Source organism: Pan troglodytes, chromosome 5 (genome assembly GCF_028858775.2).
Source record: "Pan troglodytes isolate AG18354 chromosome 5, NHGRI_mPanTro3-v2.0_pri, whole genome shotgun sequence".
NCBI classification, from domain to species: Eukaryota; Metazoa; Chordata; class Mammalia; order Primates; family Hominidae; genus Pan; species Pan troglodytes.
In genome coordinates, this window is record NC_072403.2 from 180,629,647 (window position 1) to 180,647,266 (window position 17,620).

At 43.9% G+C, this 17,620-nt stretch overlaps 1 protein-coding gene across 4 annotated transcripts in view; it reads left to right on the plus strand.

Moving 5' to 3' along the window:
* SMOC2 (SPARC related modular calcium binding 2) overlaps nt 1-17,620 on the plus strand; it is a 225,152-nt gene that overhangs the window by 107,636 nt on the left and 99,896 nt on the right. For all 4 annotated transcript variants that reach the window (XM_024357524.3, XM_024357523.3, XM_016956668.4 and 1 more), the window contains exon 7: nt 867-941. In XM_024357524.3, the coding sequence (XP_024213292.1) occupies nt 867-941 (75 nt within the window). The remainder of the gene's footprint in view (nt 1-866; nt 942-17,620) is intronic.

Sequence of the window (17,620 nt, forward strand, 5' to 3'; positions counted from 1 at the left end):
ATGGCAACTGGCATTCAAACCCAGATGTCTTCTTCAGGGTCTGTGCTCTCAAGCACTAACGGTGACCTGCACTACATTCCTTTTTTTTTTTTTTTTTTTTTGTGAGACAGAGTTTTGCTTTTGTTGCCCAGGCTTCTGGAGTACAATGATGCGATCTCAGCTCACTGCAACCTCCGTCTCCTGGGCTCAAGCGATTCTCCTGCCTCAGCCTCAGGAGTAGCTGGGACTACAGGCACTTGCCACCACGCCTGGCTAATTTTTTTTTTTTTTTTTTTGTATTATTAGTACAGACGGGGTTTCACCATGTTGGCCAGGCTGGTCTTGAACACCTGACCTCAGGTGATTCACCTGCCTTGGCCTCCCAAAGCGCTGGGATTAACAGGTATGAGCCACCATGCCCGGCCCATTCAATTTTATTTGTTAAACAAGATTACTACAAAAGGGGTGTTCCTGAAAAGTTTCAGGCAAAAGTTATACTTCACATATTGCATTTTATAATGAATCTTTCAACTGAGTGAAAACGTTGTATGTTATGTGAATAGCCATTTTAACTACACAAGAATATATTTTTGTACACTGGGTATTTTTCTAAAATCTGATTCTTTCAAAGTGAATTCTGTCTAGACCCAAAGAGCTTTTAACTATACTTTTGGATAGAGAGAAGAATGCCAAAAATATTTTAAATGTATATTATGATTTCCTTTCGTCTCAGGCATATAATCATTGTAACTATTTCTTTACAAATGTACAATGTGTGTTATGTTGATTTATTTTGGCTGTTGGACTACCTGCTGCACTACGTAACTAAGGAACATTGTGCTTTCATGATGAATTAAAGATGCTTGTCATTTCATTTTGGTTCATAGATATTGCATCACGTTACCCTACCCTTTGGACTGAACAGGTTAAAAGTCGGCAGAACAAAACCAATAAGAATTCAGGTAAGATGCTGCCTGATGTCACTTTGTAAGGAGTGATTTAATAGATCTAGAAAATGATGGGGTTTTTTTTTGGAGTTAAGTGTATTGTACAGTTGACCCTTGAACAACATGGGGGTGAGGGGTGCAGACCTGGCACAAACATCTGAGGATAACTTTCAACTCCCCCCAAAACAATAGCCTCTTGTAGACTGGCAGCCTTACCCATAATACAGTTAGTTAACACATAGTTTGTATGTTATATGTATTATATACTGTATTCTTACAAAAATAGAGAAAAGAAAATTTATTAAAAATCATAAGGAATAGAAAATATATTTATTATTGATTACATGGAAGTGGATCATCATAAAGGTCTTCGTTCTCCTCATCGTCTTCACGTTGAGTGGGCTGAGGAGGAGGAAGAGGAGGAGGGGCTGGCCTTGCTGTGACAGAGGCAAAGGATAAATCCTTGTCACAGTGGACCCATGACATCAAAACTCTGTTGTTCAAGGGTCAGCTGTAAATATTCTCACTTCGTTACTCAGTCATGAAAATAATTCTTATTATTTGATCACCAGCATATATTTTAAAATTTGGCATTTTAAAATTAAATTTTCTAAATTCTTTAACAGATTTCTCTGTGGATGTCAAACTATAGCTTTAGTTAATAAGTAAATAATTATAAATTTGCTTTTGACCTAATTTCAGAGATGTTAAAACACTTTGCTAATTTAGTTTAAAATCCTCCAAATTGTGTGTATTTTGTTTGCTATAAAGCAGTGTTTGAGAGAACTTTCACCTTTTAAAGCTGACTATTTTGACATTTTGAAGACCAGTAATGGGTTGCTTCATCTTTGGTTAATGATTTTGACTGTTTTCATGGAAGCGGGTTTGTTCTGTAATTTTCATTTAGGCTCTCAGTTGATTGCTTGTGTGTTTCTCATTGCCTTTTCAAATAAGAATTTCACAGATTCTTACTGAAGGGAAGTAGCTCTGTAGGTTTAAAGTAGTTCAGCTGCTGAGGAAATACGGAGTTAGTAACAGCTTGAATTTTCTGCGATCAGCTTTGTGTGAAAAAATTGCAAACATTCACAGAGGCTGCTTATGCATTAAAACTTTATCTGTGGTTATGCATCCATATATTCTTCTGCTTACAAAAAAAAATCAAAAGGTATATTAAAGTTCAGGAGACTAAGAGTGGTTCGATTCCCCCTTCACCCACCTCTTATAGACCCAACCTGAAAAGGACCCTTGAGGGAAGTGCCTGAGTCCCCTTAAGCCAGCAGCCACCTCAGAACCCCATGGCGAGTCTATGGTAGGCCCATCCACTGATTTCCACCTGCAAAGCTAGCGCGGTGCAATGCCAGATGAGCTGGCACAGGTCCACTGTGTGATTTCTGCCCCATGATGCTCTGAAATCACTGCCTCCAGCCCCGGAGTCTTAGCTGTGTGGCATCTTCTTGTTACTTTACCCTTCTGGGCGGAGATGAGGAAGGGCAAACCCCAAGGGCCCTCCACCGTCTACAGGCACACATGGCAGCAACATTTAATACCTATTTATAACATTTTTCTCAGAAATGCTTGTTATAGATGAGTTTTTCCTATTATATGGAGATATTAATCTCTTTACATGTCTCATGAACTTTTGACACTGGGTTTTGTTCAATTTTGTCACCCCATTTAAAAAAGTTATTTTGATTTATTTCTGTTTCATACAAATTTGTATGTGAGAAATTAATTAAAACACTGTATGTTTCAGGTTTACTGGTTGATATGGTTGGGCGTTGTGTCCCCACCCAAATCTTATTTAGAATTGTAATCCCCATAATCTGCACATGTCAATGGAGAGACCAGGTGGAGATAATTGAATCATGAGGGCGGTTTCCCCCATGCTGTTCTCATGATACTGAGTGAGTTCTCACGAGATCTGGTGGTTTTATACTGGGCTCTAACCCCTTCGCTGGGCACTTCTCCTTCCTGCTGGCTTGTGATGAAGGTGCCTTGCTTCCCTTCACCTTCTGCCATGATGGTAAGTTTCCTGAGGCCTCCCCAGCAATGCTGAACCGTGAGTCCATTAAACCTCTTTCGTTTATAAATTGCCCAGTCTTGGGGAGTTCTTTATAGCAGGATGAAAATGGACTAATACATTGGTAGATCTTGAAAACCATTGAAGAATAAATATGTTAGCACCTAAACTTAATTTGACATTCTTGTAAATGATTTTACTGGAAATATACTTTATTTTATTTATTTATTTATTTATTTATTTTGAGAGAAAGTCTTGCTCTGTCACCCAGGCTGGAGAGCAGCAGCGCAATCTTGGCTCACTGTAACCTCCACCTCCCAGGGTCAAGCGATTCTCCTGCCTCAGCCTCCTGAGTAGCTGGGACTACAGGCACCCACCACCACACCCAGCTAATTTTTGTATTTCTAGTAGAGACAGGGTTTCACCATGTTAGCCAGGCTTGTCTCAAACTCCTGACCTCAAGTGATCTGCCTGCCTCAGCCTCCCAAAGTGCTGAGATTATAGGCGTGAGCCACCATGCCAGGCTAAGAAATATAAATGTACATTTTTTTAAGCCAATGTAACCATTTCAGGCTTCAGCAGATTAAGCTCCATGTAAACCTGTGGAAGAAGAGCATTTCTGTGTCTCACCTCTCACTTGCCACTTGCAGATTTCCAAGACTTCAAATGACCTGCCAATTATAATTAACCAGTAAAAACTGAGCAGGCTTTTGGTATTTAGTGGGACTGAAAATAATGTTTTAGGAAATTCCAGTTTACAGAAGTTACCTTACACTATAATTTGATTTAAGTCAGCCGAGATGAGTGGAGCACGAAAAGATGGCATTGAGTTGATTTACAGACACGGGGCATGAAGCTACTGGACTATGTTTGTGTTTAATACCAGTTTTCTAGCTACATGTTCTTTCTGAGGGGCTGAAGAAACACCTAGTTGGTATTTTAGGACATTAAAAATAATATTTAATTTATTAAGTTTTAACAATGAAATGACAATCATAGGATATATATAATGACCACTCTTATTGAAATTTCAAATATCAGAAGAGTGTCATTTATACTTAATTTTAATTTTTAAAATATACTTTTACTTGTAATCATCTTTGGTAGACATAGACACATTTATTTGAGAAAATGTAAGTAATTTTTGATAATAATTTGGGTATTTAAAAAAATTTATCTAGCTTGTCAGTACCGTTTCCTGTTTTTTTATAAAAAAGGCCAAACTGAAAATGCATTGCTTTTTGTTTCTCTGACGTTTCTTTATATCAGATAAAAGTAGTATTTTTCCCCATGAATTTGTATGAAAATAATGTGACTTTTGTTACCGCAGACATAGAATATGGTTGCCATGCATCCAAATGCCCATGTGCACACTAGCAAGATGTGGTCACATATGCTTTGGAGCATATAATAATAGTAGTCTTTTAAAAGGGACTATTTTTACAAAGGAAAATAAAATACTTCTACTCTGAAAATTTGCACATGGTAGCTACACAATAAAATCATGCCTCCTGTGGGGTTTGAACCAAATTGGGATCTGTAAGTCAGGCAGAATTCCTTCATACCCAGGCCAGACTGGATTTAGATTGGCAAAGACCCCCCCCCTCCCCACCACCAGCCTGTTGTTCACCCCAGGCCCCAGCAGAGAGCCCACCGAGGGTGGCCCCTCACTGTCCTCCGAGATGCTCTGCAGGAGGTGAGTGACGGCACTTGAAAATTTGCACATAGTAGCTACACAATAAATATGCATTAAATGAATAAAGATTTGTACCAGCATATGTTCCACGGGCCCTACTGTAGCATCATTACTCTTTTTAAAACAAGCTGAATGAAACAAACAAAATAACCAAATTAATACATAATGGGAAAAGAGAGAATCTAGGCACCCCTAGAGGTTGCCTATTAGACTTATATTGATTTAAATTTAATAAATATATAAGTCAAACATTCTCTTGGCTCATTTAGTAAGAAAATCATCACTTTCATCATGTGAATCATATACATTAAATAAACGAGTAAAATCTGAAGTTGCCTGTTACTTAAAAGTGCATTGCTCAGTTTTTCCCATCAATATAAAATTGTGTTACTTCTTTTACTGTCTCAAATCATCTTTGTTTTATTACTCTTTTCATAGAAGATACATAAACTAGTTACAAGATTTTATCAGATAAGACATTTTGTAAGATACAGTCTTTTAATTATGTAAGATTTAAACAAATGTAAATCGAATTAGTACTCTTCCCTACTGGCATATTAAGTACTTTCTAGATTTCTGCCTGATTTCCTTTAAAACCAGTCTAAAACTGAAGAGGAGACTGCAACTTCTTTTGTTACTTGAGCCAGCTACTAACATCTTCACAAAATAACAAACACTCTTCATGAATTACCAACACCAAGGTGCTTAGGGTTTCATGACCCATTCATAATAAAACACATCCCCTCTAGACAGAAAAGCATATGATCGTGGCATGTCAAAGCCAAGGAGGGCTCTATCTCTGGGGCAAGGAGGCATCCAGGCTCACGGGACGGTTTCTGTATCACGGTTGCCATTTGCCACCATTTGCCATAGTGACGTGACCTATGGGAAAGAGCGCTCAGAAATAATGGGAAGATGGAGAACATGTGGAAGGCCAGCTGTCTCACATTTTGGTAGGAGGATTATTCCATGGGACGAGTCGATTAAAACTTGCTTTTGAACTGCGTGTGCTGTGCACGGTGCCCCTTCCCCACCAGGTATCCGCATCTGTCACGTACAGTGAGGCTGCCATCATGTTGTTTTCGGGTGCCATAGTCTCCCACAAGACAGGAGGACCAGATAAGCCCCATCATATGATACTTACTCTATGCAGATTTCTTAAAGTCATGCTGAAAAACTTGTCTCGATTTCCATTAATTAATTAACACCTTGGGGTGTCCTACTACTATTATACAGAGCACTGAAGAGAACATGAAAGAAAGAAGAAATAGGTGCAGGAGCTCAAGAAGCTTCTGTTAAGCTTCTGCAGGAACTTTTTTACACTTAGGAAGTTAGAAGCATTCTGCTGGGCTCCTGGGCTCCTGGGCAGCCTGCCCCTGGAAGGGGTGGGGGTGGAGAGGAGGGGCACGGAGGCCCCCCGTCTCAGGCCTGCACAGGCCGTTCTGGGACTGCGTGTCCTGGAAGACCTTTCCTGATTATCAGGACACAAGGCCAGACGTGGGACCACACACAGTCCTCGGAGCTGGCAGCCAGACTTTGTGGCTGGCAGTTAAAGGCAATTTGGTGTTCGTGGCCCACTGGCAAGGTGAATTTGGTTGCTTTCCTTAACACCGTGTCCCAATTCCTGATGGAGCCATCCTGCCACAGGGCTTTGCCACCTGGGGAGACAGTCAGGTCGGCTGCCCAACTACATTCTGTGTTTTGGGGACCTCATTTGGTTCTGAAATGGGTCTCACTTCGCCCAAGATGCTGGGGGCATCTGCTGCTGGGGCCCCTCTCACCACAGGGCGTGTGCTCCCTCGGGCACGAGTTCTCTCTGGCATTTTTGAAAGGCCTTTTACTGGGATATCAGTGAAGATGAAAGCTGAAGCAGTGCCTGATAAAGGGGGAAAGTGGATTTCGCCAAGTGGGCCTGACTCGTCCCAGCGTCTGCACAGCGCTCAGCGCTCGCCTGCAAGCGCAGCTCAGGGCTTCCCTGGGGCCAGCTCCCGGCTCCTCTCGGCCTCGCCCTCAAGTCGGGACTTTCCTTCTTCGGTAACGTGTCTCCACCGGGCCTGCAATCATTAGCCAGCCGGGATGAGACTAAGTGGTTAAAGGCTATTTCATGTTGGAGATTTAAAAAAGCACATATTGCAAAAGCGGTTCAACGCGCGGAGAAATTCACCCGCTCTTGTCTCCACCTGTCAAATATCCGGGGTCCTGTGACCTGGGGTCCTGGGGTTGGCTGGTTGCGAAGCGGAGTGACGAGGAAGACGGAAGAGCTGTGTTAGCGCGCAGCTCCCACCCCATCAAGCTTCCCACCAGGGGCCACGCAGGGAAGCCCTTACCTTCCCGTCGCCTACACAGAGAGGCTGGGTGCTGGCTCAGCCAGCCCGGGGAGCTCCTTCTCCCTCTGCCAGCAACCTGCTCCCCGTGGGATTTGGGATGGACGTATGGAGTCCACGGCCGCATGTTACAAGGTCCCACTCGTAGCATGCACTGTGGAACCTAAATCATGCCTCTTGCGGGATTTGAACCAAATTGGGATCTGTAGCTCAGGCCAAATTCCTTCAGACCCAGGCCAGATTGGATTCAGATGGGCAAAGACCTCCCAGCAGCCTGCAGCGGGGAGTGGCCGCCCGGACACACCTTCGCTTTAGAGGAAGGGTAGAGGACCGTCGAGCTTGATCCTCTACGCCCTGAGCACCTGTCTCTGTTGACCCCGCTCGGCCCTGAGCCCTTGTCTCCTGCGCGGTCCTCCTAAGGCCGAGGCAGCACCGGGCAGTCCCATACCAGCAGGGTGGGCAGCTGCTGGATGGGTCGGGGCCAGACACCGCTGGGGGCACTGTGTGGACGAGGTGGACGCTGAAGTCAGGGCCTCTGAGCGACACCATCCTCGCCGTGGCGGGGTCCAGGCAGGCCTGGGGCCTCGGGCCATGCGGGTCTCAGCCCGAGGCGTCGTCTTCACTGTTGAGGGGACCCCCTCCAAGTCCAGGCCTTCCCCTCCCCGCACGGGGACGCTGAAGTGTTCCCGGGGGTCCGCGGCTGTGCGGGAGGGAAGGAGGGACTCAGGTGGGGGTCCCAGCTCCGAGGGCGTCCGTGGCCTCTCCCGGCTGGGGTGGGGCTGCCCACAGGACTCTCCCCACGCCCATACTCGGGAACCAGGGGAAGCTGCGGGCTCCTTTCCTCCAGTGTCCTTGTTGCCCGCACGGGGTGCGGGAGCAGCCTTGGGATGATTAGCTTTTAAGGGGAGTCCGGCTCTGCACCCTCGGTCCCCAGCAGCCCACCCTGGGGCCCCCGCACCTCCCCACGCGGGAAGCTGTTCCTCGTGGCCTCGCAGACTGTGCGGGCCCTGGGCACTGATGCCTCATCTCCTTTATTTCACATCCCACGCGGGCGCTGGAGGCGTCTGTTTCCTGCCTCCTCCAAAGCTCTCCCAAAAGCCCAGGGCTGTTTGAGGCCCCCAAAATGCGCCTTGGGATCTTTTTTTTTTTTATTATACTTTAAGTTTTAGGGTACATGTGCACAACGTGCATGTTTGTTACATATGTATACATGTGCCATGTTGTGCTGCACCCATTAACTCGTCATTTAACATTAGGTGTATCTCCTAATGCTATCCCCCCCCGCCCACCCCACAAAAGGCCCCGCTGTGTGATGTTCCCCTTCCTGTGTCCATGTGTTCTCATTGTTGTGTTAGTTTTTTTTTTGTGAGCTGGAGAGAACGTAGAGGCCTCCAGTTTTGTCATCTGTGAAATTCCTCCTGCTTGGGAGAAAAATGCCTTCCTCCCTAACCCATTAAAAACAGTTCTGTTCAATGTCCAGGAAGAGTCCTTGATGTTCAGGACATCCCGCAGTTCATGGAGCCCCTCAGTGGAAATACTTCTTTGCTTTATTTAGGGATGATAATTTTTGTTATATCGCACATATTAAAATTAGTTCCAAAAGATAATTATCTTTTGATTCTGCTTTAAATCATGCTAAAATGCATTCCCTCCGGGAAAACGATACAAATTATATTTTCCTTTTTTATTTCTAAGTTTTTCGTGTTTATTCTGTTTTTCAAATATGACATTACACAAACATCAAGACACCAATTAGATTTGTAAGTTATTAATTTTTGGTCATTTGAAGAGATTAAAAAATGCTAAATTAAAGCAAATACCACCTCATAAGTGTAGACTTTAAAAGTGTATTGTTTAAAAACATTAATTAACTTACCAAAAATATGCATAACTAAATGTATCCAATTTTCATAATTATAAAAGCTTTTAATTTCAATCATATTTGATCCTCAGATTTCAATATTCAATCACACTGTGGTTAAGTAATCAGAATGAAGCTTTTCAACGTAAGTACAGAAAATAGTAATACAAGCAAACCCTATCTGAGTGGTTTGGAAACACACACCAACACGTGTACACGCAGGCCTTGAGCTCTCGCCACGAAAGGAGGGGTATTTGCCTTACTTCGTTTTCTAAATATAAATGACATCAACTCCTCCTTGAACTAATGAGGTCTGATGTTGACGTCAGTAGTTGCTCATGGGTCTGCTGTTGACGTCACTAGTTGCTCATGGGTCTGATGTTGGTGTCACTAGTTGCTCATGGGTCTGCTGTTGACGTCACTAGTTGCTCATAGGTCTGATGTTGGTGTCACTAGTTGCTCATGGGTCTGCTGTTGACGTCACTAGTTGCTCATGGGTCTGATGTTGACGTTACTAGTTGCTCATGGGTCTGCTGTTGATGTCACTAGTTGCTCATGGGTCTGATGTTGGTGTCACTAGTTGCTCATGGGTCTGATGTTGACGTCACTAGTTGCTCATGGGTCTGCTGTTGACGTCACTAGTTGCTCATGGGTCTGATGTTGATGTCACTAGTTGCTCATGGGTCTGAGGTTGACGTCACTAGTTGCTCATGGGTCTGATATTGACCTCATATGATGCATATGAGGCACCAGGCAAGGCACCGTGTGTTCTAATGCATCATAGAAGCTGAGTCTTAGAATAGCCATGTGAACTTGGAGCTGCTTGTCTCATAGGAAGTTCATTTTTCAAAATCTCTAAGTGGCTGAGGCCAGGATTTAGCTCAGAGTTGTGATTTCCAACCTCCTCCCGCGGCCTGCAGATTGACAGGCACACTCAATTCCAGAGCTGCTGGCCTCTGGGGCATCTCTGAGGCTGACAGTGTGGGAGAGGCCCCATGGCACACACCTGTGAATGCTCCCACTCCCAGTGATACTCCACCAGGCAAGGGACGTGGCTTCAGAAGCGATCTCATGGTAAACAGCACCAGCAGAAGCTCTCTCAGGTTCACAGATGGGGCCTCCAAGTGAGAACCAGGAGGGCGGCTGTGTCTCCACCCTGAACCTGCAGGCAGAGCCGCAACCTTCTCATTGTCTTATTTAGGAGGGACCACGTCAGGCATGGGGAGGAGACGGGAGAGTGGTTGGCGTCATGTACCGTGAAGGTGCATTAGGACACTACCTGCCCTAGGAACCATCTTTTCTGCACAAGGGAGCACAGTGGCTGGAGAGATATTAGGTGTGCTCACTCCTCCTCCTGCATGCCATCAGTCCCCCTGGAACCTTTCTTCCCATCGAAGTTATTGTTGCTGCTGCTGGGAGCCTCCCTGGTCCCTGGGAAGGACAGAAGGGGGGCCTGGGCTGGTTCTCGGCCCCCACTGTGTGATCCTGATCAATGCATTTTACCTATCTGGGTATCAGCATCTCATCTTTAAAATGGTAATGGTAGGACCCACCTCCCAGAAAAGCCCCAGAGCTCAGTCTGGTTGGATGCACCAGTGTCCACTTGGTGTCTAGGAATGGAATTAACTTCCAGGTGTGCACATCGAGCTTGGTACTGGACTCGGCAAATAGGAGGGATTCAGGGCATCTCTTGAGGCTCTTCCCTGAATGTGTGTGTGTTTGTGCGTGTGTGTGTACATGCGTATGTGTGGGTGTGCGTGTGCGCGCGTGTGTGCATGTGTGCATGTGTGTGTGCACATGTGTATGTGTGCGTACGTGTGTGCATGTCCGTGTGCATGCGTGTGCATGTGTGTGTACGTGTGTGTGTGCACACATGCATGTTTACTGTAATAGTAACTAGTTTTTTGAGAAATCAGGTACTGGAAATCGTAATGACAGGATTAATAGGACCAAGATTTACGTGTTGTTATGAAATTTGTGTCTTGTCGTGATTACAGATTTGGCTTGAAGCATAAACTGAGTGAAATATCTCTTTTTGCCGTTCACAATTAAGAATAGTAACTTAGGGCCAGGTGTGGTGTCTCGTGCCTGTAATCCCAGGACTTTGGGAGGCCAAGGTGGGTGGATCACCTGAGGTCAGGAGTTCGAGACCAGCCTGGCCAACATGGTGAAACCCCGTCTCTACTAAAAATACAAAATTAGCTGGGCATGGTGGCAGGTGCCTATAATCCCAGATACTCAGGAGGCTGAGGCAGGAGAATGGCTTGAACCCAGTAGGCGGAGGTTGCAGTGAGCTGAGATTGTACCCCTGCACTCTAGCCTGAGTGACGGAATGAGACTCTGTCTCAAAAAAATAAAAATAAAAATAAAATAAAGAAAAGAAAAGAAAATAGTAACATAGTAGAAGAGATTTCACTGTGATTCTGTTTCCATGGTCTTCCCATCAGTTAGCTTAAAGACCCACAGATAATTAATATGGCCCATGAATAATATGACCCTTTGGGAGATGACTCATGTAGTTGCACTAAGATGAGAATTCCTGCCTGTGCTCATCTGCCAGCCAAGGTGCACCCACCAACGGCGTTTCCTCCAACCGCACCTTGTTCTATCAACAGCAACCCTCTCCCTAGCTGTGAGCAATTAACGATTTATGTCGGGTGACTAGTGAAGAATTTTACCAGCCCCCCTAATATTTTTACCAGTCCATCCTCCTTTGTGAAAGGACAAAGTTCATACAATTAATGAAATCATCTTTCTCTGCAGTCACCCTTATCAAGTGCGGACTGATGAGGACTTGTTTGCCAAGCACGATGCATTACTATAGTTACAATCAAGGCAATGACTGCACTGAGAGTTTAAAAATTGTTCATGCGTTTGCTGAGGAATTTTATTCATTCCCCAGGAATGGTGTGGTGCATGAATGTGCACATGTGTATGTGTGTAACCACACATGTACTTCATAATTATTTTTCTCTAAAAAGACAGCTTTATGTTTTTAATAGAGGCAACCTTTTTCCTTAGCTCTGTTACTTTATATTTATCATCTTTCCCCTTTTATGTACCTGCAGCCTACATTTGTGTCTCAGATAAAATCTAGTATAGACATGGATCTCTCTGCTTTTGCCTGAAAGTCACATTAGTAACTAATGCCAGATTACGTCACGTCGGGCTATTGTGTTTCAGATGAAAGGGCAAACGAAGAAGTCATTTCAAAAGCATTGTAAAGCACCTTCTTCAGTTATGTGTTGCGTCTGCATCAAAACACAGAACATTTAAGTGATGTAAGAGTCATGTTTACTGACAAACAGTCTTCAAGGTCATATTTATTTTTTAAAACTCTTTCAATAACTGAAGAAGAATGCGTCCTCTGTGCCCACCTTTCTGGCCCTGAGATGGGAGGCTTTCACTGTGTTCTCGGAGGAGGTGTCATTTTCCTGCCCTGAGACACGAGGCTCTCACTGCATTCTTGGAGGAGGTGTCATTTTCATGCCCTGAGACACGAGGCTCTCACTGCATTCTTGGAGGAGGTGTCATTTTCCTGCCCTGAGACACGAGGCTCTCACTGCATTCTTGGAGGAGGTGTCATTTTCCTGCCCTGAGACACGAGGCTCTCACTGCATTCTTGGAGGAGGTGTCATTTTCCTGCCCTGAGACACGAGGCTCTCACTGCATTCTTGGAGGAGGTGTCATTTTCATGACCTGAGACACGAGGCTCTCACTGCGTTCTCGGAGGAGGTGTCATTTTCCTGCCATCCTCACTTTGGGGGTGAGGAGGTACTGTTTTCCTCTTTACATATGAAAAAATGCAAACGTTCACCCAAACAGGAGGCGAGGGCCAGATGACCCGCCTGAGCTTCAGCTTGCCTTGTTTATTGTCAGAGGGTGCGTTTCTGATTTACGCATCCGGGGTTATCAGGTAGGGCGGCTTAAAATGGTGGAAGAAATGCACTCACATTTCAGAGGCTCAGCAGGTCGGAAGTGCAGTGTTTTATCACGTGATGGTCCTGCCCCGGGAGAGCGTTGCCCATGGAGCTGTTTTCCCGGTGATCACGCAGGGATCTGGATCCCTCCAGGCCGTATTTTCACGGATGACAGTTTCAGGAGGGGGTAGATCATCAGAAGGAGGCAGAATCTTTCTCCTAAAAGCTCCAGCCTAGAATCGAACCAACCCTGTTCCCTCCATCTCACTGGAGCAAACACAGTCACGTAGGCATGCTCCCTGGAAAGGGGGCTGGGAGTGGAGACTCGCTGTGTGCCTGCCTTAATTCCGTCTGCGTCGAGGAAGGGGGCGGCTTGGGAAGCAGCTGGGTACCTGTGCCATAGCCGCCACAGACTCAGCCTCTGCTGCCATTTTAGGAAAAAGCAGGTATTCATCGCGATCTCTCTGCATGGGGTGGATCCTGTGTTTAAGTCACGCTGATCACTTGTTCACTTTTCATTTTATGGCATTCCTGAGCTTAAGCACACACGTGCATTCATACACAATATCGATGTATATATGTATGTGTTTAAGTTTTATGTGCGTGTGTATATATGTGTATGTATATAAAGTTTATATATGTGTATGTGTGTATATGTATGTGTGTATATGTGTACCTGTGTATGTATATAAAGTTTATATATATTTGTGTGCATATATATATATACACACACACACACACAGGTACATAGATACACAGTCATACACACACACACATATAAACTTCCTTTTTGCTAAAATATTATGTGTCTGTTTCTTGTCTCCCTGCTATGGTCTAAATGTATGTGTGTCCCCAAATTCCTGTGTTGAAATCCTCACCCCCAGGGTGATGGTGTTAGGGGCTGGGGCCTTTGGAAGGAGATGAGGTTGTGAGGGCGATGGGATTAGTGCCTTATGAAAAGAGGCCCAGGAGACCCTTGCCCCTCCTGCCACATGAGCTCAACCAAGAAGGCGCCATCTGTGAACCAGGGAATGGGTCCCCAGCAGACGCTGAATCTGCCAGAACCTTGATCTTGAGCTTCTAGCCTCTCAACTGTGACAAATGAATGCCTGTTGATAAGCCACGGAGCACAGCAGCACAGGCCAGCACCAGGTAAGACTCCTCCCAACCGGAGGCGCGCTCCGTATCCATAGAGCAGTCAGAGCTCCGCATCTCAGGGGCTTCATGGGCCTGCAGGGGGCGGGGGCGGGTGCTCACCTGCCTCATCTCACCTCTAGTCCTGGTTAAAGCACACCCTGGAGTAGAACCTCTGGGGTGGGTGGGGCCTTGGAGACACAATTTAAGCAGCTTCTCAGGTAAATTGTTTTATCTTAAAATGTACAGATCACTGTGACACATGGTAACTATTATCAATAAGGTTTTGTACATATTTTAATTTTTCCCAAATTACGTATGTGTATAAGACAAAACATGAAGTTTCTTGAAGGCATTTGAGTTTTAGACTCCTTTTTGTATTCTAGATACAAGTCCTTACCAGATTTATGATTCGCACATATTTTCTTCCACTCTGAGCTGTCCTTTCACTCTCTTGGTGGGGTTCTTCAAAGAAGAGTGCCTATTTTTTGCACCCCCTCTGCATGCCTGTGTGTGTTTATACACCACTGCACAAGTCCCCGTACAGTACATGATTCTAGGGCACTGTCTAATCATGTATACTGCATATGAAATATAACACTTCAGACTTTATGACAAATCCTTGCAGTAGGTTGTTTGCCTTTAACTTGTATGTATGTGGATTTAATGTATTTTCAGAGGTAAACATTTTAGCTAACCTAGAAAGCCTGAAAGGAAGTTTCAGGCTTTATTATGGATATTGTAGCATTTCTAATGCAGAGTTAGACTTTATAAAATGTAGTGGATGGCACATTCTGTCATACTGGAAATGCACAGTGTTTTTAATTTTGGTAAATCCAGTTTACCTATCTTTTCTTTTGTGGCTATGCTTTTGGTGCCATGTCTAAGGAACTAGTGCCTCACCTGAGTCCCCCTTTGTGCGCCAGTGTCAAGCCCATGACAGGAGGCTGATGACGGGCAGCCGCTGCCACCCAGGGTGACACAGGGCTCACTACCCCTAAGGCAGCGGGTCTCACTGCTGTGCAAAAAATGCACTCTGATGCATTCCGCTGACATAAGGTTAACCCGGACCTGGAAGGGTAGAGCTTGAAGTTAATCCCACTGGGTAATTTTCTCCTTCAATCTTGAACATGTTTTTTTAAGCTAGTGAAGCTGGTAGAAGTAACATCAACAGCATCTCTGAATGGGGAAGAATAAAAGGCAATGCTATTTTAAAAAGTGTAAATTTTGCAGGGAATGTTTGTATACCGAAAATTATTCCTTATTTACCTGAAATTCAGATTGAACCTGGCATTTGCATTTTATCTGACAACTCTGCCTGTAAATAAATGCAGTTCCCTTAGTGAATCTTCAGTTAAGGAAATTTCCTTGGGCTTTCTTTAAAAATCAAATGTGAATACGGTGTATTAATCAGCTAGGGCTGCTGTAACAAGTAGCACAGTCTTGTGGTTTGAGCAGCAGGAATGCCTCCTATCACTGTTCTGAGGGCTGGAAGTCCAGGCCCGAGGTGCTGGCAGGGCTGGCCTGGTGAGGGCTCTCTCTCTGACTGGCCTCCATGTGGTCTTCTCTCCGTGGTCGTCCCTCCGTGATGTTCCCTCTGTGTTCTTCCCTCCGTGGTCTTCCCTCAGTTTGCTCCTTAGATGTCTCCATCTTCCTGCACGGACATCAATTATACTGGATCAAGGCCCCACTCTTATGATGACCTCATTTATCCTTAATAAACTTCTTAAAGGCTTTATCTCCAAATACAGTCACATTCAGAGTTAAGCCTTCATCCATGAATTTTGAATCCATAACAAGCAGGATAGAATTATTTCTGTCAGTGTGGCTTGGATTTGAATTGCTTGCATTGAAAACAAAGCCTATCAATAAAAGGCTCAGCATGGAGCTGAAACTGCCCCTGCTCTGTCCTCAGGTCTATCGACGGCACCACCAACGCCATCACCCTTCTTTCTGCAATCATCTAAGGTCCCAGCTGTCTTCCCAGTGAAAAACGGCTTTACAATAGGAATGCTTGTGATGTCTAGTAAAGAAAAGGGATACTAGTGAAAGAGGTTTGGGGGATTCTCACCTGACCTCGATACAAGTTTCCGTTTTGAACTGGAGTGAAATTTCTCCCAGTGTGTCAAATACTGGCTGAAGACAAAGTGAGAATTTCCCCCAAATTTATCTTTTGTTTTCATGGCCACAGATATTTTATATAAAATAGTTATTTTCAATTGGTGATTCTTTTTTTACTATTTTTATGGGGACCATCCAAGTATAGTTGAAGTGAACTAAGAAAAAATCCAAGTCTTTTACGAAGCTATGGCAATGCGTCTACCACCTTGGCCGGCAGGGAGGTTTCTCTTGAAAGAAACCTCTATCCTATTATTTATCCTAGAATAAATAATTCTATCTTATTCTTTGCACCCCCTCTGCATGCCTGTGTGTGTTTATACACCACTACACAAGTCCTCATACAGTACATGATGCTAGGACGCTGTCTAATCATGTATACTACATATGAAATACAACAGTTCAGACTTTATGACAAATCCTTGCAATAGGTTGTCTTTAACTTGTATGTATGTGGATTTAATGTATTTTCAGAACTAAAATTTTTAGCTAAGCTAAAAAGCCTCAGACGAATTTTCAGGCTTTATTATGGATATTGTAGCACTTCTTTTTTTTTTTTTTTTTTTTGAAACAGAGTCTTGCTCTGTTGCCCAGGCTGGAGTGCAATGGTGTGATCTCGGCTCACTGCAACCTCCACCTCCCAGGTTCAAGTGATTCTCCTGCCTCAGCCTCCGAGTAGCTGGGACTACAGGCACGTGCCACCACACCCAGCTAATTTTTTGTATTTTTAGTAGCATTTAGTAGAGAGTAGAGTATTTTGTATTTTTGTGTTTGCCAGGATGGTCTTGATCTCTTGACCTCATGATCTGCCCCTCTCAGCCTCCCAAAGTGCTGGGATTACAGGCATGAGCCACTGCGCCCAGCCTATTGTAGCACTTCTAATGCAGAGTTAGACTTTGCAAAGTGTAGAGTGGGTGGCACATGATGGAATCATACTCGAAACGCACAGCAGTATTTGCCAAACTGTTTGGAAGACACTATAAAAAAAGACAGGATGATACATGGAAAATAGGAGACAGGCCCGCTATCCTTATTTATAATTAAATCCTGACCACGAAGCAATCTCTCTAACCTCGCGTTTTTATAGCTCATAACTCTTTGAAGTTAACTTGGGAAATAAATTTTCCAAGATTAGTCTCAACTAAAAGGCATTTTTTCTCTTTTGTTTGGAAACTTGGAAATAAGTTTGTTTTTCTGTTTTGGTATGACTTTGTATCAGAAAAAAGGATACTTTAATTGTATAAGTCAATATTTAAAACAAAAAATGAGAAAATTTTCTTAAAAATACTTCTTTGGGAAGAGAGATTTTATTGGCTCAATAATTTTTTTAAATGTTAAGCATTTTCAATCATTATGTTTTCTCATGAATGCTAAAATGCTTTATCTAAAGCCATTAGTTCACATTTCTGAAATAGCAATGTGTTACAACCAAAATGTGTTGGAAGTTAAATTATGCGTATATACAAAATTTTAGGTTGAAGCAGATGTTTGTTGATAAATTACTTAAGATATTTCTCTTTGTTTAATGCGTTACCTTTGTGTTTAAAATACTGCCTTTTATTTGTGTGTGTGTGTGTGTGTCTTTCTATAATTTGTAAAGCCACGTTGAATATCTAGTATA